Below are 23627 nucleotides of genomic sequence, written 5' to 3'. Positions count from 1 at the left end.
TGGAGTGCTGCCTCTAAAAAACTGAATATGGTCCTTGGACTGAAAAAGATTTGCCCTCTTGTTTTAAAGCAACTTACAGTAAGTATGGGGCTTGAAAGCTCCTGTCAAGATGGGGCTCATTATCTAGATGCTCATCATAAGTTTAAAAGAGAAGCAAGCATATTGCATCACTGAAATTAAATCCAGAGAATCACCATTGCTAATAAAGGGAGGAAGACTTGTGCCTTACTGAGGATTCTCCTTTAGCACTGCAGATCTTTCTGTTTAAGTCTTCTGGAGCAGCTACAAATTTGTGCTTATTACAATTTTGCTGTGAGGTTTGTGATACAACATACAGTACAATTGGCAAAGTGCATTGATTTTTGTTACATGGATCAGCTTACCTTCAAAGTTCTTGTTTCTTTTCCATTGTTGCCCAAAGCACCTTTTAACCTACTCCAGGGATCTTGTAAAGACTGGTGCAGAATACTGAATATTTCAGGGATTAATGCCTGTTATATTTGTACCCTGCTTTACCCTCTTTCAGAAATAACTACAAGGCCTGGTAAATTCAGTTATACACACTATACACACGAATTTGGGGAGGGGAAATTGGACCTTCCCCTACAACCATAGTTTTCCACATCCTGTCTTCGTATCTATTCTATACTATGACCCTAAAACTGCTTGTTGTTACATTTTATTTTTTTTTATTTGGAATCTTCTTTGAATTCGATTATCATCATAGGAATGTGGGGTATTTATTTATTTATTTTGTATACCACCCCATTACTGCAATGCACTATTCTGGGTGGTTTACATCAATAAATGTGAAGCATAAATAAATGAACAAAAACTCACATTTCCAGCTTTAAAACCAGCAGTCTTTGAAACATCTCCTAGCTGCTCTTTTTGCCTCATATTTCCTTCCAGAACACCTGGCACTGTCTTTTTCTCTTGTTTTACATGAAATCATAGAATCAGACCTCGAAAGCACCTGAGGTCATCTAGTCCTACCCCATGTAATGCAGGAAATCTCAGCTAAAGCATCCCCAAGAGATGATCAAAAACCTCTACCATATTCCAAGGTGGTATGTTCTACTGCTGAACAGCTCTTATAGTCAGGAAGTCCTAAATGTTTTGTAAAGTTTAGTCACTTTTCTTGAAACTTTCTGTTGTGAACCACCCAGAGTGGCCTCGGTAGCCAGATGGGTGGTATAGAAATTGAGTAAATGAATGAATGAATGAACTTGAGTCTATTGGTGTGGGTCCTGCTCTGAAGAAGCCGGAAACAAGCTTCTTATTTTCCATGATAGCCCTTCAAATATTTTAAAAGCCTCTAAATTGTGTTTCCTTCAGCCTAAATTACTCAGCTTCCTCAGGTGCCCCAGAAGACTTGGTCTCTAGCCTGTTCAACATTTTGGTCACCCTCCTCTGGACATCTCTAATCAACCTGCACATTCTCTGTACATTCTCTCTCATAGTCCTCTCCCTGAACTCTGCTAAACTTTAATTTTATTCACCTTCATTTCCATGGCCTCTTCACTGCCCTTTAATTCTCTTATTTTGCTACCCCTTACCAGTCTTTTCATGTGTTGCCATCCCTGACATCACTGGCTCAATTTAAATTGCAAGCATCTTTAAATTGCTTGCAATTTAAACTGCGAGCATAGTTAGGTCAGGGATCTCTCCTTTGCTTCCTCCTCAGTTTCTGCTTAAAAAACTGAGTCATATTTGCACAATAAAAACAGTGAGATATTTAAATACCATACATCTTGATGGAGGTGCCACCATTAATGACAACGGTCAGTACCCTGTCGCTAGTTCCAGTCACCATAGACTTATTAAATCAATTACAGAATGAATAGTGAACACCTATGTAAATCCCATTAAGTCAATGGGTTTACTTGTGCAGACTAAGGATAGTAGCCAGACTACTGAAAATAAGGATACGTATTACAAAAGGGCACTTTTCACCCACGTTAAAAGAATTAAATGTCTCCATGCTGGACGTTCTTGTGACTCCCTCATGTTTTGCCGAAAGGAAGCCACAAACTATTGCTGGACAGTAAGACAGGAACCCAAACGGGGGGGGGGGGAGAGAAATTGAGGGGGGGGGAAGGGATCAGAGTCTCCTAACTCCCTAATGGAAGAGGAGCTGCATTAAGCCCGTTAAGATCAGCCAAATGGTTATCATCAATTTTTAATCAGAAATAAATCCAGAAATATGGTAAGCGAATCCCAGTAGCAAGTAAATTTAAATAACGGTCATGAGGAAATCCAATCACTTAAGTAGACGAACTCGACAACCCGGAGAAAGGGAAGGAGCGCGGCGGGAGGGGGAGCGGGTGCCTGCTCCTCTCCATTTGACGAAAGGAGAGGACGACAGTTACATTAATAAAGATTATAAAGTGCTGCACAAAGGCGAGCTGGTCGGATCCATGACTATTAACCCGTTCGCCGGCTGGCCTTTCGCTTGGCCGCCATACACGCCACCTTGCCAGGTTTTCCCGCCTTTCGCCGGCAGCATCCAGGCGCGCGGCTCCCGCCTTTCCAAGCTGCTGTGGGCCCGGCGCCTCTGCCTCTGAGGGGCAACCGGGAGCCGCCGGGCTGGTGGCGTAAAGAAGAAACCCCTCTGCTTTCCGTGACCGCTTTTTGACCCTGGAACGGGAGGGAAAGTCTATTCCACTGCTGCAAAGGAAGCAAATAAAACAAAACAAAAAAGGTTCCCCCGCCAGAGCTTGAACTCTCCTCAAGCTGCGACTTTGCAAAGAGCCCTGAGGGAAGTTAGACGGGCTGGCGGGAAAAGGGGGGGGTCTCCTCCGGGCAATGGTGGAAAGCCCGCGCGGAGAGCCTCTCCGTCCTCGCCCTCCTCCCCTCTGCTAGCCAAGGAGGCGGAGGGCGGGGGGGATAGGATGGTGCCCAGCCTCCCCCCTGGGCTGCTGGCGGTGCTGGGGGCCGCTTGGCTTTGGCAGCCATGCCAGGGCAACTGCGGGGAGCTGAAGTGCGAGGAGCGGGAGAGCTGCTGCAGCTACGGCAACGTCACCTACACGGAGGTCAAATGCTGCAAGCTGCCCTTCCACACGTTCCTGGACAACGTGGGCTGGTTCGTGCGGAAGCTCTCCGGGCTGTTCATCTTGCTGGTCCTTTTCGCCATCGGCTACTTTCTGCAGCGCATCATTTGCCCCAGCCCGCGGAGGCATAGCCGGAGGCGCCCGGGCCAGCAGCAGAGCGAAGAGGACGACGAGGACGAGGAGGAGGAAGACGACGAGGAGGCAGACGAAGGGGATCTGGACTCGCCGGCCCGCGGCGGCACCCCGCTCAACGTGACGGCCGCCACCTCGCAGGACTCGCTGCTGGACCACCGGAGCAGCCGCGGGCAGCCGCCGCCGCCGGCCGTGCCTCTTCTGCACCTCGTCTCGCCCGCCTTCTTGCAGCTGCCCAGCTACGAAGAGGTGAAGTATTTACCCACCTACGAGGAATCCATGCGGCCCCAGCAGCAGCAGCAGCAGCAAGAGCCGCCTGTCATCCTGCCCATCACCAGCCTGGCCACAGGGGTGGGCAGAGACCTTGCAGAGCCAGATCGCTGGGCAAGAGGCAGCTGAAGCCCGCTCCCTTCTTCTCCTGCCCTCCCGCCGTTCGGCTCCTTCCTTTTCCTATGGCCTGGAGCTGGTTTCCCCAAAGCAGAAGGGGCTGCGAAGCCCACGTGGCCGGCGGTCGGAGCTCCCCCTGTCCCTGGAGAGATTTGGGGAGAAAGGGGTGTGTGTGACAGGGCGGCACAAGGGTCCTCTTTGGCCCTTCTCTGCTTTGTGAGGTTACACACCCGGAAAAGGTAAACCTGTAGCAGGGAAAAGCAGGCGCGATCCTCTTCTGCCTTCTCTCCGCCTAACGAAAAACACCGCCGGCCTTTCATAGTTTATGAATTGTATAATTGTCTTGTAAGTGCCTACTTTAGAGGCGTGCATTTGAGGACGTTCAGATTGGAAATGTTCGGGAGGAGGAGAGATAAATTTTGATTTTCGTTTTTATTCTTTCTGTTAGCCGTTTCTGCCTTACCATATTCTGTTGATCACTGCAGATTAAATAACTGAAAAGGATCGATCTGATTATTTTCTTGCGACAAACCAAAATCAAGTTGGTCTAAATGATTTTTGGCTTTTTTTGGAAAGCTGCTTTTAAAAAATACAACGAACTACATGAGAATTTGTCTTTTCAGCTTTTCAGGATCCTTGAAGATGAGGATGAGGTAGGGGAGTCAGTAAAAGATACTGAATTTGTTATTTGAGCCTTTGGATTAAATGCTTTAAAAAAAAAAAGCAGTTTTGGGCGATTGAATTCTAAAAGGTTTGGTAATGCCGTAACTTGAAAAGTTTTCTTTTAGGAATTTAATAAAAGTGACCCTCCATCCTTCTCATTGCTGTAACTGAATTGATAAATACAGTAGTAGCAGTCTTCAGGCCTTTTTTAAAATTTGGATTTTATTCTCGCTGTTGGTCCTGACTGTGGTGTGCTGCCTTGTACCCCTTTAATACAGAGGGCTGGTAGCCCTTAATGCAGAACAGCAATCATGTATTAATTTTTAAAGTACATCATGTCCACATACAACCAAATAAGGAGATACCTGATAGAAAAAGAGCTCAACTTCAAGGGGATATCAAATGGTTTGGACTGCCTTCACTGTATCAGAGTCTGGATTACCTAAAACATCCAGTCTGCCCTTTGGATCAGTACACTTCTTCATTCACAGACCAACTGCTATACTTGTTCACTTATTACCTACCCAATATCTTCTGAAAATTAGGAAAATTATGTGTCTTCCATTCTTGGTTTTGTTTGGTTCTTGTGGAGTGGTGAGAGAGGTGGTAAATGTTTTCATAATCTCCCAAACTTTTTTTGTGGTCTTTTAGTTGGCCTCTATAGTGATATTCCTTGACTGCTGTATACTAAACTAATATGGTAGTGTGGTGCCTAGTCTTCAATTCTAATGACACCCTACCTTTGAGTTCACTAGGATGCCTTCGTAGATCTGTTATTATTTCAGCCATATCTCCTAAAGTGCAATATGGAGATAATACCTTACAACCATTGCTAAGATAATGTTGTAAAGCACCTTGGACACTTGAAACCTAGTATGTAACTGGAAAGAGTTATGATGAGAGTAATGACCATGTATTAGTAGTAATTTTAAAGTGCTGAGAATAATAATACTACTTTCCCTGCATCTTTTTATCCTATGGCTGTTCGACACACTGGCCTTGTGTTGGCAGCTGGAAACTGTTCTGCGAGTTGGTTTCCAGAGTGGGAGTCCAAAAAGTAATTTGGTGTTGCAAACAGTAAAGCTCCATTTTGGATAATACATGGTGCTGTGCAATATTCTGCCTTGGTCATGATGCCTGCCCACAAACAGTACACTACAGACAGGCAAGAAGATTTCATTTGTAATACTTGCTAGCATCACCTGTGATTCCACTGATGATGAGAGTCTCTACTGAGTGAGTCTGGTTCAGCATGCTTTTGACTCTAAGGCTGCAATACTGCTGACGTCTGGCTGTGTATTTCCAAGACAATATCAGTACAGTTGGTCAGCTCTACTGCCACCATGAAACATGATGAGGGAAATTCTGGAGCCTTCACTGTTGGTGACAAAAACGGAGAACACATCAGTATCCATGTTTTCTTTTCTTTTAACCCACAGTGCACCATATCCAGGAATGTTAAGGCAACACATTCTGAGAAAACAAGTGCGATGCAAGCAGTGCAATCACAGCCACTAAGAAGATGCCCCTAAACACAGGAGATAGCTTTGCATCCCTACAATTAGATCTGCAAATCAGTACCCTGATGGTGATACTCATTTGTCTGCTTCTTTGTATCTTTTCCAAGAAATCAGCAATATACTGTAACATGAAATTCTGTCTATCAAGTATTAAAATAGCACCTTAAATGCATCTGTGTTTAACAACACAGCTATGGATAAGACAAAAGGCAGAATATCCCTAATACAAAGGGAAACTACCTGTTTCTTGCTTTCAGTTGCTCCTCTGAGTGGGATGAAAATTAAGTGTTTCATATTTAAAAGAGAGCAGACTGTGATGTAGGGAATGCTTGAAAGTGTAGTATATAAAGAAAGGAAAATCACATTTACAGGCATAAAGGTCTATAATAAGCTACACTGCTTGAGGTGTGTATTCACAGGCTGGACTTCACAATCCACTTTGTCAAGAAAAATCTATTGCTTTGGTTTGTTTAAAACAGGATATGCCGAGCAAGAAGGCTACATGTGATAGTTTTGTGCACTGATCATAATATTGAATCATTTTGACTTAGCATTTCACTCAAGTTTGGAAATAATGATTTTGTATTCAAGAGAGTGTTTTGACTTAGAATGGTTTCAATAGGTACACAGGCCTTGAAATGGCATTTGGTTCAGAGAATGGTATCCAGTTTTTTAATATCTGACCTTTAATTCTACCATACCAGCTTTGGACTATTAGATCATTGAATTACATAAAGTCACAAAGGATTCTGAGTCTCCTGCTCTCAGTTGCCATGAGTTGTTGACCATATTAAATAAAGTTCATAAGTAGGAATTCTTGCACTTTTTCTGTTCATACTGGTGCCTAGCATAAACTGAAAGTAGATCTGAAACACAAACACTAGCCCTTTTCATTACAGCATTATTTTCTGGACTCCATTTAACGTATACAAAATAATATGGATGGACACTGCCAGAGCCGTGAGAATGGGTAAAATTTCAAGGAATATCATTCCCAACTTTGGATTCTCCCCAGCCTAGTGGGCAGGTCTTCGGGCAAGCTTTAGAATCCATTTTCATTGGTCACATAAATATCTATAAACATGTTATGGTCAGATGTATCACTCTCGTTCAAGGACTAAGCTGAGGGAAAACCAGTTCACACTCTCACCAATTTTTTTGAAAGGTTTTACAACTGCAAAACATAGAGTAAGGTTTTGTTATGGCCTTGTTTTCAGAATGCATCTTAATTTTTTTAAATTATTCATACTGCACTTTTTTTGTTAAGAAAACCCTGAATAAGTGAACAGAAACTTCAGAAAATTGTAATTACAAATTTAAAACTAAGACTATTAGTGTATAAGACAGAATATAAAATATGGGTTTTGTTAAATGGAAATTATATCTTTGGGATATAAAGATCATAGCAAGATGGGAGAAAGCTATCAGAGTTTGCCATTACGGGTTTCCATAAAAAAATAACATTCACAGCCGAAGCAGGCCATTTTAAAAAGTGTCTCTCATACATTGCCAGTTAGCAGCAACTTAGTTTTGAACTAACACAGAGGATAGCCTTTCTGGAGCAGGTATAACAAGAAAACAGACTCAAGTGGGAAGAGATGGTCCATTATGTAGGTGATGGAATAACAGGACAGAGATATCTTTAGGCTGTGGCACTAGACAAGGATGTCCCCTTTCCTTAGTATTGTTTGGTTTAGTCATAGAAGTAATATTGGAAAGCATCAAGAAATTTTAGGTATTAGTACTAAAGATATGAGTTAAAATTAGGTTATTTGCACAAATTATTTTATTAACAAAAGAAAACCCAATAAATGCTGTGGAGAGGCTAATACAACATTTAAAAGAATTTGGAGAGATAATAGAGTTATAAATTGGTATAAAAAGATATGTTGGTGTTTAACTGTAATGAGGAAAAATAAAACTTATGAAAGAAATGGATGTTAATATTTGAAATCTATGAAATATTTAGTGGTAAACATTCCAGTTAAATTAAAAAGATTGAAAGGATAATTTTAAAATATTGAAACAAGGTATTAAAAATGTTAGATGATTTAAGAAAATTTTCATGATTTGGCAGAATTGCTCTAGGTGAGATTCTACCTAAGATAAACTTTCTATAATGTTACCAATAAAGATAAGTGAAAAAAAGAATTAAAAGGCTGGCAAAGTATAAATAATAAGTTTTATAATGGAGATAAAAAGTCAAGGATTAGTAAGAAGAAATGGTGTAAATATCAAATAGCTGGAGGGCTGGGACTTCCTAATTTAAAGTTATAACATATCTCTAGTCAATTAGGAAATATACTAGATATTATAACTCAATCTAATAAACTAGTTTGGCTGAATATAGAAATATAAGACTTACATTGGAATCCTGATGGTAGAATTAGACAGATTCCCAGAAAATTTGAAAGGAGAAATTTTAATTTATTAAGAAAGAGATAAGTTATTAAAATAAAAGATTGCTTAGAAAAAATGAGGAATAAAAAGCAAATAAAATAAGTGATAGGAATGTATAAACTATCTTGGTATAATATTATTCAGTTAGAGCACTGGAGAAAGGATTGGTTAAAAAGAAATAGTTTATACGGTGGTGCCTCATTAGACAGTTACCCTGCATGACAGTTTTTCACTAGACATTGACTTTTGCAATCGCTATAACGATTCGCAAAACAGTGATTCCTGTGGGGGAATTTCGCTGGACAATGTTTGGTCCCTGCTTCGCAAACCAACGATTTTGACAGCTCCCTCCATGCTCGCAAAACGGGTGTTTTCAGGACCTAAGCTTCGCAAGACAGCTATTTAAACAGCTGATCTGCGGTTCGCAAAACGGCTTTCCTATGGCCAATCTTCGCTAGACAACGACGATTCTTCCCCATTGGAACGCATTAAACAGGTTTTAATGCATTCCAATGGGGAAATGCTTTTCACTAGACGATTTCGCTAAACAGCGATTTCAGTGGAACGTATTATCATCGTCTAGCGAGGCACCACTGTATAGGGAATTTACAAAATTTGAATCATAGAAGCATAGAATAATTGAGTTGGAAGGGGCCTATAAGGCCATCGAGTCTAACCCCCTGCTCAATGCAGAAATACAAATGAAAGCAGATCTGACAAATGGTTGTCCAGTTTTCTCTTGAATGCCTCTAGCACTGAAGTGCTCACCACCTCCCAAGGTAATTGGTTCTATTGTTGTACTGCTCTATCAATTAATACATTTTTCCTGATATTCAGACTAAATCTGTCTTGCAGTAGCTTGGGTCCATTGTTATGTGTCCTGTACTTTGAGATAACTGAGAACAGATCTTGCCCCTCCTTTGTATGACTATCTTTCAGATATTTGATAAGTGCTTTCCTATTTTCCCTGTCTTCTTTTCTCAAGGCTAAACATGCCCAGTTCTTTCAGTGTTTCTTCATAGGGCATGGTTTCCAGGCTCTGATCTTAATCCAGTTTGTTGATATCCTTCTGAAATTGTGGTGTCCAGAACTGGACACAGTACTCTAGGATGAGGCCCAACCAGTGCTGAATAGAGGGGGACTAGTATCTCATGGGATTTTGAGACTCTACTTCTGTTAATGCATCCTGAAATTGCATCTGCCTTTTTTTGCAGCCACATTGCACTGTTGGCTTGTACTGTATTCAGCTTCTGATTTACATTTCCAAGGTCCTCCTCACTCGTAGTAATACTGAGCCAAGTATTCCCCATCTTGTAACTGCATTTGGGGTTTTTTTCCCAGGTGTAGAACTTCGTGCTTACCTCCCCTAAAATCATTCTTTTGTTCTCAGCCCCATGCTCAAGCCTGTTAAAATATTTTTGAATCTTGTTTCTGTTTTCCAAAATATTAACTATTCCAGCCAATTTTGTGTCATCTGCAAATCTGATTATTCCCTGCACTCTCTCATCAGAGTCATTAATAAAAATGTTGAAGATTACCAGGCCCAGGACTGAACCTTGTGGTGCCCCACTTGTTACCTCCACTACCTCCTCTCAGTTTGAGAAGCAACCATTGATAAGCACCTCTGAGTATGATTCTTTAACTAGCTGTATATTCACTTGACAGTTGTTCCATTCAACCCACACCTGGTTAACTTGATAATCTGAATATCATAGGGCACTTTGTCAAAGGATTTGCTGAAGTCAAGATATAGTACACCTACAGCATTCCGTCTACCAGGGAGGTTACCTGATCAAAAAACAGATCAGATTAGTCTGGCAAGATTTGTTCTTGACAAATCCATGCTGGCATCCAACTATTGCTGCATTGTTTTCAAGGTGAATGCTTTATAATCTGCTCCAGAATTTTCCCCTCAAATTGATGTCAGGCTGACTGGTCTGCAGTTCCCTGGTTACTCCTTTTTGAAGACTGATAATGTTAGCCCCCCTCCAATTGTCTAGCATTTCACCTCTCCTCCGTAATTTCCTCAATGTGAAGACATCTTGTTACAAAAGGAAAATGCAGGTGAAAATAAAGTAATTAAAAGAACAGTAAGTAATATTTATATTATTGGAAGCAAAAGATCATGAGGATTTATTTTAAACATTATGGGAATCTGATCTAGGGAAGAAATAAGCAGCTGTGTCTGGGAAAAATGTATGGAATATTAGAATATTGAAATCTATGTCAGTAGGGTCATCCACACACTTGTATTTTCGATCACCATGTATATGAGTGAATGGTAAACAAAGCTGACAGGAAAAAGTGATTCATTTGAATTGTGTTGCTGGAGGAGAGCTTCGCGGATACCCTGGACTGCCAGGTGATCAAGTGGGTCCTAGATCAAACCAAGCCAGAACCATCTCTAGAGACAAAAATTTTGAAACTGAGACTGACCTATTTTGGGGACATTATGAAAAGACAAGATTCTCTGGGGAAAAAACAACGCTGGGAAAGGTGTAAGGCAGCAAGAAAATAGGAGGACCAAATACAAGACAGACTCACTCCCTAAAGAAAGCCACAGTCTTGAGTGTACAAGAACGGAGCAATGGCAGCTGAGGACAGGACATTTTGGAGATTGCTCATTCATGGGTTTGCCGTAAGTTAAAGGCACATGACAATAACAGCAACAAGGACAAAAGAAAAACTTTGTAAGCTGGTTTGGAGCTGGTACTTAATGCCAGTGAAATTAAATCAAATAAATGCCAGTTATTCTAAGACATATGTGCTGGAGAGAGTGCCAAAAAGTAGGTACAGTTTCCCCTTCAACAATGCTGGGGTTAAAAGCTGTGTAGTTGAAAATTCATGTATAAGTCTTATGCCCCCCCACAACTGCAAAGCATAAACAGTTGATTAATACACATCTACTGAACAGTTCTGTCTACCAAGGTTCCCTTCCATAGTGCTGACAATCTTTTCCATACAGTAACATGTAACCTTAAAGATGTCTATGACACTCTGATTTAAAGGCTTCATTAGAGATGTTTTGTTTGGGGCTCACTAGACCACTTTGACCCATTCAGTCTTGAACTCATGAGTTCTGTGTGGCTAAGGGCACAGTATTTCTTGAATATGTATTTATTTAAATATCGTATTTATTTATTTACTGAAAAAAATCCACGTGCAACAAAAACCGTGCTGTGCAGACCTCTGCAATTCAAGGGAGAAATATGCGTATTTTCATGTGTGGTAGGATTATGAGACTACAGTATGGTAGAATTGGTTTTCAAAGAAATAAATGAAATTAGTAAATTAAGTTAAGCGGTATGGCCTAAAATATATTTATCAATATATGAAAAGGAGGAATGTAACTGGACAACTAAAGAATTGGTCTCCAACTTGTTAACAGTGGTGAGTTTGATTATAACAACAAACTGGAAAAGGATGTATAATTTCCAGTTAAATGATCTGCATCGAAAAGTTTTGGATATAGCTATTAATGATTAACATGTAATTTTAAAGTTAAGAAGGGAGTGTTAAGTAAGGAGGAATTTACAGATATATGGAGAGAATTTATCAATTTTATATTTATAAAGGGGAGGGGGAAAACATCCTCGCAACAGTCATTACAATTTTGGAAGGGGAAGGGAGACCCATGGAGGTAAAAGGTTGCATCTCCCAACTGGTCCCGGTGATGGAGAGCACAATGTTTAGTAGTTGTTTGATGTTATATGATTTTCTTAGTTTAGTTTGTTAATAAAATTAAAAAAAAAACCAAGTAGATGTCTTGATCTTAAGTAGAGCACAGCTTTGCCAGGAAACGTAGCCAAAAAAACTTCCTGGCAAAGTGGCCATGGTGCTGAGGGTATGTTCTGAGTATTATAGTCCAAAAGATAGCTTTCTTGAGTTGGAATAGATAGACCATTGAAAAATCTAGCATTTTGAGTGCCCCACAGAAAATTACAAGCAAGTAAGATGATGTAAAGGGACATGGTGGCGCTGTGGGCTAAACCGCAGAAGCCTGTGCTGCAGGGTCAGAAGACCAAGCAGTCATAATATCGAATCCACGCGACGGAGTGAGCGCCCGTCACTTGTCCCAGCTCCCGCCAACCTAGCGGTTTGAAAGCATGCAAATGCAAGTAGATTAATAGGGACCACCTCGGTGGGAAGGTAACAGCGTTCCATGTCTAAGTCGCACTGGCCATGTGACCATGGAATATTGTCTTTGGACAAAACGCTGGCTCTATGGCTTGGAAACAGGGACGGGCAACGCCCCCTACAGTCGAACACGACTGGACAAAAATTGTCAAGGGGAACCTTTATCTAAGATGATGTAATAAGGACATCTTATCCAGTTATGGTGATCCCATGAAATAATGATCTCCAAAAGGTCCTTATTAACAGTTCTGCTCAGATCTTACAGAGTTTATTGAGTCAATCTGTTTGATGTTGGTCTTCTTTTCCAATGCCTTCAGCTTTTCCTAGCATTATTTCTTTTCTAGTGAGTCTTGCCTTCTCCTGATATATGCAAAGGACAATACTGTAGCTTCAATTCAGTTCTTTTTAGTGGCCAGTGAATGTTCAGGCTTAATTTGATCTAGAACTAACATTTGTTTTCCTGGCAGTCAATAGAATCTTTAAAACTGTCCTCCCACTCCACACTTCAAGTCAATTTTCCCTCTTTGTCTGTTTTCTTCATTGTTTTGTTTTCACATTCATACATTGTAATTGGAAATAGAACTGCTGGATAGCTCAGTGGTTTAGGTATCTGGCTGCAGAGCCAGAGATTGGGAGCTCGATTTCCCACAGTTCCTCTCTGACAGGGGCTGGACTCAATGATAAATAGGGTCCCTTCCAACTCTACACTTCCAAAATGATGATGTTGATTATATGGGTGGTATAATATCTTAAGTGGCATGGTAGACTATAGATCCAAAACCAAAATCCATCCTGGCTATGGTTGGTGCCATATTTGCATCAATGTCCTTACTATTTGGCAAGTAAACAAAAGTGTACATAAAAGCAAGGAAGTGGAATGTGTGGTTTGTGTGTGTTTACACAATCCTTGGCATGTGCATCCTTTATAAACAAGGCATGGAATGTGGGCAGGAGGCAACTGACAGATGTTTGTCTAGGATGAAAGATTATTTAAGACTACCTCTAATCACTTCCTCAATGTTTTGACTGTGGCTGACATCACACCAGTTGCTCATTACAAGTGCCTCAAATCAGGAAAAGGAAAGGGAAAAACTAGTATTGGCAATGTTCAAGTCAATAAAAATAAGGTTTAAAGAATTAGCCTTGAAACTCCCAATTTCTGGAAATCCAGAAATAATATTTGAATAGTTAAGAGCTACAGAAAACCTTTTCCTGTGTGACTTATAATCAGAACATCTTAGAGAGGCAGAAGGGGCTAATAATGATGTCACTGCCTTTGAAAATTCTTTACATCTTTCTGAATGGGGCAAAATATGCATTTGCAGAGGCAGAATGAGAAATTTTGCTGGCTTTTAAGAGAATTCATTTTGAACCAAGCAATGATGAGTATTTATTGGTCAGTGTCCATGTCAGCGTTTCTTAACGCAAATCACAGTTTTAGCAGAGTGATTCGCAGTCCAGAAATAACTCACACACAGTCCAGCAGCATTTTCTTCAGCAACGTGTATTTACAGCAGTATTTACATCAGTCTGGCAGCATAACATGTAGAAGTGATCTTCAAGCAGGAAGAAGATACAACTGACTGTACAATTCATACATATATACATATACAGGACCAATCAGGTCACACATTGCATCATCCCTAGTTGCATCATCCATAAGTTGCATCAGCTCTGCTGAGTCATCCTGACTCAGCTTCAACACTCCTGATCATTATGGATTCTCATTAATACACTCCATTCTGCTCAAGCCTGTAATTTTCCTTGACAGTCCATGTCGTTGCCAACATATATGTGCCAACCTCTAGGGCAGTTTTGCAACTACAGTGGTGCCTTGCTTAACAAGCGCACTGTAGAATGACGAATCCGCATAGCGAGGGGGTTTTTTCGATCGCAACTGCGATCGCAAAGCGATGGCCCCAATGGGCGAAACTCGCATAGCGAAGGTTGGTAAGCGTTTCGCTTACCGACCTTCGCTTTGTGACCCGCGGATCAGCTGTTCGGCGGCTCCAAAATGGCCACCGGAAGCCCCGAAATGGCCGTGCGCAGCGTTTTCGCGCCCTCGGTAAGCGAGGGGAGGGCGCAAAAATGGCTGCCGGCCATAGGAAAACATCGCTGAACGGTGAGTTTTCGGCCCATTTGGAATAGTTTGGGTTTTCTTGATCCGTTCAGCGATGTTTTCACATAGCAAGGGTTAATCCGGAATGGATTAACCTCGCTATGTGAGGCACCACTGTATTATTAAAATATTGTAAGACTGGACAAGGCTGTTAAGAAGAACACAAAGGTGTTTTGGAGATTAGTATTTCATGAAAAAAATATGCTGTGTTGCCCAAAGTACCTAAGAAATGGATCTAACATAATTCATTCCCACAGAAAGCTGCTCAGTGATTTAGCTACTCACCTTTGTAAGTATTGAAACTGGGTCCAAACTGCAAATGAAGAACCCGCTCAAAATGGCAGTCTTGTCTTTTTCCTAATATTTCTTTAAAGTTATCTTTTCAGTAGTTAATGAGGATTTTTGAACTAATGTTACATGTCCTTTAACTGCCATTACATCAGTTATAGTCTGCTTTTTCGAATGCAACCATTGCAGGTTATTTCCTTTGGTTTGTAGTTATATGTGGCAAATACATTATGATGTCATGTGCAGCTTCCCCACTTTTCTGTACTAATTCATTTATTAGGTAAGAGCATTTTAGAAGAGCTATACACTTTGAAAATGAAAAATCCATATGATCGGAAACATTATAATGTCAGGGGAAAAGTACATAGAGGAGAAATCTGAAATGCCACCCCTTCCCATTATTGTTTTATTAGTCTTTTCTGCAGTTTAAAATGCATCAACAGTGGAGCCAGTCACTCCTACTTGTAAATAGAGATAAACAAAGAGGATGCAAAACAGGGAGAATGCTACCCACTTTCCCATTCCATTCCAAATATTTAACAACTTGTAGACTAAATAAGATTTAATGTAGATGGAGTGAAATGGTAAATAATACTTAATGGTCTCTCCCTGAGCAGGCTTTTAGGACCACTTTCAGCATAACCAGGGAAGGAAAGGGGGGGGCATCTCCTCTCCCTAATGTTAATGTAGAGTTTAGGAGAACACTCCCAGAAGAAATATCACTCAATCAGCAGGTAGGAGGGTACTTTCAAAAGGAAAATGTGGTGGTATGTCAAAAACAACAGGGAGATGTAAGAGAAGGAAAAGCACCTGCCTCCAACCCATGCATTAGTCTCACATAAAGTCTTCCTACTTCCATGCTTGATAAATATGAAGATGGAATCATGCATTTGCTGAAATGGCATCCAGATTTATATTCAGCATTTATCTGAGATTTCAGGAAACAAGTTGGAGTAATACACAGTGACAGTTACAACCATGTTTTTCTGATCTCTTTTGAGGAGATATGTAGGTTTACCAGTTTGAAAAGGGGCTGGTGCATTCTTTGAAACCAGCTATACTATTGAAAGATATGTATCCCTGAAAGAGGAGTCCCATCTATGAAAGGTTCACGTTACTCTCTGGTCTTTCTCTTCCTTGGGTTATCTTTTACCGTTGTAGCTATTGGCCATAATGTTAAACAGCGTTTGACAAGCCACAACAGAGTACATTGTGTAATTAACTTGAGTGCCTGCAGCACAGTGATTCCTTCTCAATAGTTGCCAATGTTTCAGAAGCTGGCTCTTGGTTTCGAAGTTCATATTTGTTCATTCTTTTGCCACCGTTGCAGTATATATGAATAAAATGCATACTTCGTTGTAGCTTTTTATACTGCTTTGCTTCTGTGGGTTCTCCTCGCTTACTTTTCAGAGATACTGCCTCAGTTTATTTACTCATTTACTAAATTTATCTCGCACTTTTCCACTGAAAAGAGTGCTTAAGGCAACTCAGCAATAAAATGCATAGATTTTGATTAATTAAGCTAGTAGATTATGCAGTTTATCAACTTCTGTCATGAAATAAACAAAAAGTGGATGGCAATTTAGAAAAATCAGCATTGGCAAGCAAAATAACGGGGCCGGGGCGGGACTTTGTCCCTATTCAAACCATGGGAGATAACTATTGATGAATTCTTCAAAACTTTACTATTGGAATTTGTCTTTGAAGCTATTTTTGTTGAAGGATGATCACCTTGAGGTCAGAGTGTGTCTGGGTGGACAGAAGTGTTCTACCAGTAGGTTATTAACATTGCTTTTTTGGCAACAAATATATTACCCATTTCTTCTTTTGACTGACCTTTTGGTCCTATAGAATGCAGTGGAGCATTACAGGTAGATGATGGCACATATATAATGTGATGTACAGTATATATGTCACATTGAAGAAGCAGATTGTGATGGGCCACCAGATTCAGGGAGTCCTGCACTAACAATTTAAACACATTACCCTGTTGATCCTGGAGTGTGTAAGCGCAGGACTGTTAAATGTGGAAACCTGCCTGATCCAGATTATCTCCCAACACTCTAGTCTGACCTGACTAAGCATTGCTTTCAGAGAGGTCCAAAACCCCCACGCTTAAGTGCTTCTGAGTATTATACCAAACCAGCAAAGTAGAACTGCCACCACATTCAGAAAAAAGCCAGTCAAGGCAATACCTGGTTTTAAGTACCATAAACCCTCAAGCCAAAAGATGCTAACAATTGCACAGAGAATTTTATATGTTGTTAAAAACAGTAAAAAAGACAAAAAGGCAAGGAGTTTCAAAAGGTTTCAAAAAGCATCCAAAACATTTGATGCACATAAATTTTTAGAGTTTAAGGCAGAAGCAATACAAAGAAACACACCAGAAAATAAGAACACTTAGAATTAAGCTACCTAATACTTGCACACTAGCATAACATCAGTATAGTCTTGAAGCATGCACAGAGTGCATCCCTCCCCACACAGCATCACAGGACAACAATTGAGCATAATGTTTCCTTAAAGATAGGGTAAGTGCAGTAAGTAACTTCTGAATCCCTTTACATACCTTAAATACTACATTCTGGGTGTTTTGAGATGGTCTGACAAATGAACTTTTAAGTTCCCTCGAATGCTCACAAAGACAAAAGCATTTTCTGCTCCTCTCCCTTCACACAGCTGAAGTCATTTTCCAATTAGCCCACTACCAGGAAACATGCTGACTTGGCTTTAAAGTCCTCCCTCAAAAGATAAACTACAGGTGGTACTCCCATTCCATTACTGGCAGAAACTGCTCCCACCTGTCTCCCAGCCAACTGTTTCCAGGCACTGACAGAAAAGCCAGACTTTTCCAGAAAGATCTATAACCTATGTTCTCCAGTTTCTTCACATACCTCTCCTTCCTGAGCTGTTGATACAAGGTCATTCAGCCTGAGCAACAGCTAAAGCAAGCAAATAAGCATGAAACTACTGTGGTTATGGCATATAAAAGGATAAACTGCATTTAGAATGCATGTAAAAGTACTCATCAGACTAAAACTTAACACCAATTCCTAAAGCTAATAAATTTATTTAAACTACTTCTAAAACACATATTCCCCATGTTATTTCCTATTCTATCTGAGCACGCAGGCTAGCTACTCTAAGTAAGCTGAGGCAAATTTAAGAAAACATAGTAGCATGGAGCTTGTGAAAATAATGTTCAAAGCAAATTATTCATGGTATAGAAAATCGGAAAAGTGAGCATACAAAATACATTCATCCCGTAACAATTCAAGAACAGAGTCACCACCTACCACACCCCATTTGTCATTCTTCTTGAGAATGCATTCTGGACAACCCATCTGCCACAAGATTTTCGTGGCCCTTAATATGTTGAACCTCATAGTTGAAATCCTGGAGTCCTAGACTTCATCATAGCAAACATTGGCTGTGATTATGCATGTGACTAAGTCAAACAATGTGCTCAGTCTGCAGCAAGAACATCCCGACAAATAAGGCCTCAACTTTGCCATAGTCCAAGAAACAGTCAAATACTCCTTTATGGTGATTTCTCTCTCTGCAGAGGAGCTTCCTGCTAATGAAAGAAACAGAGTGAAAGTTTCCATTGAACCCTTTTTCAGCAACACTGTGCCTAGGCTCAATTCAGAAGCCTCTGTTTGCAGGACAAAAGACTGATCAAAGCTTAGTCTTTAAGGTATCAAAGGCCCATTGGCAAGTCTCTGTCCATTGAACATTTACTGACAAGCATTTCTTATGTAAGTCTTACACAAGTTAAAGAACTTGTGATGGTAAATAAGTGTGGTATACACTTTCATTAGTATTCAGCCAGTCCTAAAATGGACGCAACTTGCTTTTTATTCACAAACCATTCTTTAGCACAATGCACTTTGGCTTCTGGGGTTGGATTTGTCCAAACTAAAAATACAAATAAAAAATACAACTTTGTCTTCTCCCGCCGACATTTTTAGGCTTTAACACTTAGTGTGCTACAGGCACTGAAACATGATTTCTAAGTGATGTAAATTATATTCAAAGTCCTGGCTAAAAATTGCCAAATCATCAATATAAAACGCATGTAAATAGCAGACCAGCCAATAAGCTATTCATCAGCCTCTGGAATGTAGCCAGATAATTCTGTACGCCAAACAGGAACACAGTGAAGTGGTGCAACCCATATGGGTAATAAAACCTGACTTTGCAGAAGCATCTTTATCAAGGGACACTTGCCAGTATCACTTGGTGATCTCAAAGCTTTACCCAAAGTTTCTATCAGGTGGTCCATCCTAGGCATAGAGTAAAGATCAGGCTGGGTCACTTGATTCAATAGTCCACCAAACACCTCACTTCATCAAGAACATAACCAAAGGCATCATGTTTAAGGACTACAACAACAGGAGAAGCCCAAGGAATGTATGAAGGTTTGATTACATCCAACACCGTTAGTTTGACTTCCCTTTCAATAGTCTCTACATGCATTTAAGTACTGTAGAACAAGGGGAGGAATGAATTAACAGTCCCCTGCACAAATACTGTGCTAAGATAGGGAGATTCTACCTGCCTAATCTGGTTGGACAGTGTCATTGAAGCGACCAACATGAATTTGACCAAACTCCGGGAGGTAGTGGAAGACAGGAGGGCCTGGCATGCTGTGGTCCATGGGGTCACAAAGAGTCGGATATGACTTAACAACTAAACAACAAATCTGAGAACAAGGGTTGGTAGCTAGTGGAGTCTTTCTTGTTCAAAACTGGTCATCTCAAGAGACAAAAAGAATTCTACTACCCCTCCAGCCTCCTGAAATTCTACTACTGTAACACATCTACAGTTTCCTCCTTTGGATTTTTTCTGACTGCACATTTTAGGACTATATTTCCAGTCACATATTATTATAAACTGTTGGCATGATACATTTTAGGTTTAAATTCAGTTCTAGTCCTTTCAGTCAGGTAATTCACAGCACTAAGCCTCTGTTTCACCACAAAAGTACCTTTCCACATGATCTGAAGCTTGCTACATTTAATGGGGCTTAACACCAGCACTTGATCTCCCACATTAAAATCAAAATGCTTTATCCTGGCATCATGGTAATCTTTTTGCTTACTCTGAGTCTTTTCCAGGGTCTCTCTGGCTACTTCATGAACATTTTAAAGCCTCACAAATTCAGCAATCGGAATGGGACTTTTAGCAAACTTCCTCTACCAGTCTTCCTTGAGGAGACTCAAAGGATCTTGCAAATCGTGCCCAAACACCAGCCCATTTGGACTATACCCAGAAAGACCTTCTTGGAGAGCATCGCAAGATACAGGAAAGGAGATGGAGCAAAGCCCAATCGCATCTCAGTCTCTAGAATGTTCCAACACATAAGCCTTGATAATTTTTTGCAAGGTTTGCTGGGAACAGTCCACAAGTCCCTGTTGATGAGCCACAGTAGGTCTCTTTTCCAGCTGAGCAATCTCACAAAACCTTGGTTATCAATTTGGACACCTCTATCTGAAATAAAGACCTGGGGCAACCCACACAGCTAGTAAAATTCATGATGCCTCTGGCTACATTTTGAGCTGTCAGAATAAACCTGTTCCCTGAATTTGTTGGAGGATTCATAGATCCGGAAACATCCTAAGTTAGACGTTGAAAAGGTGGAAAACAGTGGTGAGACTGCTGAGTCTATGCACCCACTACTCCCTTGCTTTCTGGTGAAGGGTGGGATCCTCTGGGCTAGCTGCTGCCTGGCTGTGAGTAGCCATCTCAGGTCCTTGCCCAGAAAAAAAAGCTTGATCTGAAGGCCCAGAATGGACTAGGGTCCATTTCTCCCCATTCCATCACTCAAATTCAATATCCATGGGGGCATAATGAGTCTTTGGGCTCTCACCATCACACAGTTGCACAGGGAATCTTAAGTCCTGGGCAATTTGACTTTCATTCAAAAAGGACTGATCCATACTGTTGTTATTAGGTCTGCCCCATAATCTTTAAGGGCAGTAATTAGAGATGGGGATATTTACCACCGATGCAACTGCCCCTGAGACTGGACCATCCACTCACACGTCCTGCCATGTCACTGGTCCCACTTATCCTGCCAATATTGCCCAGAGCTCTGTTCTCTTCTGCTCGGCTGGCCACTCTCGTCAGGGGGCTGGAGGACAAACAACTTCTAGCAGTAACTTCCCGAAAGCTTCATTGTAATACACTCTCAAAAATATACAGTACTGTTCTTTTTGCATGGCCCATTGAGCTTCTTCTGGCATAACGATGGAAACTTGATCCCCAACTTGAAAGTTGCAATATGTGTCTGCTACCTTAATGGCCACTGCTCTTTTCACCAATGCTGGTGTCACAGAAACTATTTTAGCCCCAGCTGCTTCCTTGATTGGTGACATTGGAAGAGATGGTAAAAAATTCCAGTATCTGCCAGGCAGAGCCATAGCTCTCTAGGAAGATGAACTGTTTTGGCTCCTGTTGCTGAGAAGAGCTGGTTTGCTGTTAACCCTTTGAACACTGGCTCCTTTGGGTGGTGGACTGGTGAAGTAAAACTCTGTGTTTGCAGAATTTTCTCCACTGTACTCCTGCCCATCTGGGTTTGGCTGGGTGGTCTAATTACCTTGACCTTGGGTTGAGATAATCTCTTGTGTCCTTCCTTAGCCAACTTTGGGCTTTTCACAGGTGGTCAACAACTCCACATCCAAAGCACTTCACCAGGGTGCTGGCTACAGCAGACTTGGCAATTTGCTCCAGACAGAAAGGTGAAGAGGAAGAAGAGGCGAGGGCCTTTTGCTCCCATCTTTTCCTGCCTCTCTGCAGATCAGTGAAACTTAGCCTCTTTTGGACTATCCCCAGCACTCTGGAGTTCTCTCCATTTGGTTGGATCCCAGAATCTTTACATATTTATGTGTCCTATTGCTCCAAATTTGGTCAGCCATCAGAACAACATTCTTTAGACTGATCGGCTGTCTATCCAGCTGAAGAGAAACCATGTCCTCCAGCAGAGTGTGTAAAACGGCTCACAAATCATTACATTTCTTTGCTGCTCTTTACATCAACTTGCCATAGTAGATCAAAAAGCTTTCTTTAATTTGTCTGTGTATATTGCAAAACCTTTTCTGACAACCTTCAGAAAGGTTGCAAACTACTGTCTCACTATTTCTTTAAACAAGATAAAATGCAGGTGATGCTTCTGTTCTGTTCTTGGGAAAAACTGCTCCCATCTGTCTTCCAGCCAGCTATTTCCAGGCACTGACAGAAAAGCCTGAATTTTCCAGAAAGGTCCATAACCCATGTTCCCTAATTTCTCAGTTTCTTCATACGGCTATATGAACTCCTAATATTGTGGATGATATTGAGTACTGAATTAGTGTTTCTGGTGTAGACGAGGAGAGGGAATTGGCACCACAGTCTAGTTCCTGTGCTTGCATCTTTTGTGAAGCTTGTTGCTGATGAATAATCTTGCCACATTTGGTGGCTGGCTTTAAGTAAGTGGAGGCCTGCCACTGTAGTCTGTGAGAAAGAAGTGTCATTGTCCATGATGTGTGGTATATCTGATTGTATGTCTGAATGGTTCTAGCTGGGAACTAAAGTGACAACACATGGTATTTTGCAGTGGTGTAGAGGTAAATCCGGAAATATAGCCACTCACAGTGACAGTCCTTATAGCCAGGCCTTTACATATCAGCAGAATCTAAAAATGTAGGTGCAGGATTGGTGAATATTAACAAATGAGGAGCAGGTCATTTGTAAGGTCAGTGAACCTTAGTTGCCCATTCAAGTCCAAACTATGTTCAAATACTTTGCATGACAACATAAATAACTTGTAGCAATATACTTTTCCTGGGAAAATCCATTCCTCACTCAGTTTCTGTATGAATTTCAGCTAAACTCACAGGAAACAGGAAAGCCTGAGGGGATGGGGGATGATATCTTGCTAGTCTCAAATTCTTGGGGCTTTGAAAGAGAAAGGTTACTTACCTATAACCATGGTTCTTCGAGTGGACCTCTGTGAATTCACACTAATGGGTTAATCTGCACCTGCGCAGAGCAGCTTCAGAATCTTCTAGAGCTTAGGCACGTGGCGCCAGGACCTCCCACACCAGAGTTACAGGTAGGTAACTTCTCTTTCTTCTTCATGGTCTCTGTGAATGCATACTAATGGGCGACTAGCAAACTGCCAAGATAGCTCTCCCAATGACAGCCTTTGCCTTTGCCTGAACATCCAGGTGGTAAAGGTAAAGGTTCCCCTTGACAATTTTTGTCCAGTCATGTTCAACTCTAGGGGGCGGTGCTCATCCCCATTTCCAAGCCATAGAGCCAGCGTTTTGTCCAAAGACAATCTTCCGTGGTCACATGGCCAGTGCGACTTAGACACGGAACGCTGTTACCTTCCCACCGAGGTGGCCCCTATTGATCTACTCGCATTTTGCATGCTTTTGAACCGCTAGGTTGGTGGGAGCTGGGACAGGCGATGGGTGCTCACTCCGTCGTGTGGATTCGATCTTATGACTGCTGGTCTTCTAACCCTGCAGCACAGGCTTCTGCGGTTTAGCCCACAGCGCCACCACGTCCCACGTCCCTAGTGGGTCACAAAGGTGAGAGCCGTGGACCACATAGCAGCCTTATAGACATCTGCCAGGTCTATCCCTCTAAGGAAGGCTATGGAGGAGGCGACTGCCCTAGTAGAGTTGGCTCCAATTGTAGTCAGTAGAGGAGTACGAGCTAGTTCGTATGCCAGTCTTACTGTCGTAACTATCCATCTGGAAAATGTCCGTGGTGACACAGACGATCCTTTATATTGTCCCTGAAAAGAAACAAAGAGTCTTTGGGAGGACTGAAAGGATGCTGTCCGGGAAAGATAATAAGTAAGAGCTCTTTTGATGTCCAGGGAGTGAAGGGACTTTTCCAAATTTGATGTTGGATTTGGGAAGAAGGTAGACAAAA

At 41.3% G+C, this 23627-nt stretch overlaps 1 protein-coding gene and 1 long non-coding RNA gene across 2 annotated transcripts in view; one reads left to right on the top strand and one right to left on the bottom strand.

Moving 5' to 3' along the window:
• LOC144587785 (uncharacterized) overlaps nucleotides 1-22879 on the bottom strand; it is an 88688-nt gene extending 65809 nt beyond the window's left edge. Inside the window, exon 1 of the long non-coding RNA XR_013542929.1 lies at nucleotides 17269-22879. This is a non-coding gene — a long non-coding RNA (uncharacterized LOC144587785). The remainder of the gene's footprint in view (nucleotides 1-17268) is intronic.
• C3H3orf80 (chromosome 3 C3orf80 homolog) lies at nucleotides 2124-4076 on the top strand. Its single transcript, XM_020791765.3, has one exon. It carries the CDS (start codon nucleotides 2895-2897, stop codon nucleotides 3582-3584), a length of 690 nt encoding a protein of 229 aa, XP_020647424.3. The 5' UTR covers nucleotides 2124-2894; the 3' UTR covers nucleotides 3585-4076.
• Nucleotides 22880-23627: the final 748 nt, after the last annotated feature.

This window comes from Pogona vitticeps, chromosome 3 (genome assembly GCF_051106095.1).
Source record: "Pogona vitticeps strain Pit_001003342236 chromosome 3, PviZW2.1, whole genome shotgun sequence".
In the NCBI taxonomy this organism is placed as follows: domain Eukaryota; kingdom Metazoa; phylum Chordata; class Lepidosauria; order Squamata; family Agamidae; genus Pogona; species Pogona vitticeps.
The sequence above is the reverse complement of the archived record's forward strand: the minus strand, read 5'-3'. Positions and strand labels throughout refer to the sequence as shown.

What these genes read in the sequence shown, in the direction of transcription:
- C3H3orf80 (XM_020791765.3), top strand. Translation starts at nt 2,895, where the DNA reads ATGGTGCCCAGCCTCCCCCCTGGGCTGCTGGCGGTGCTGGGGGCCGCT.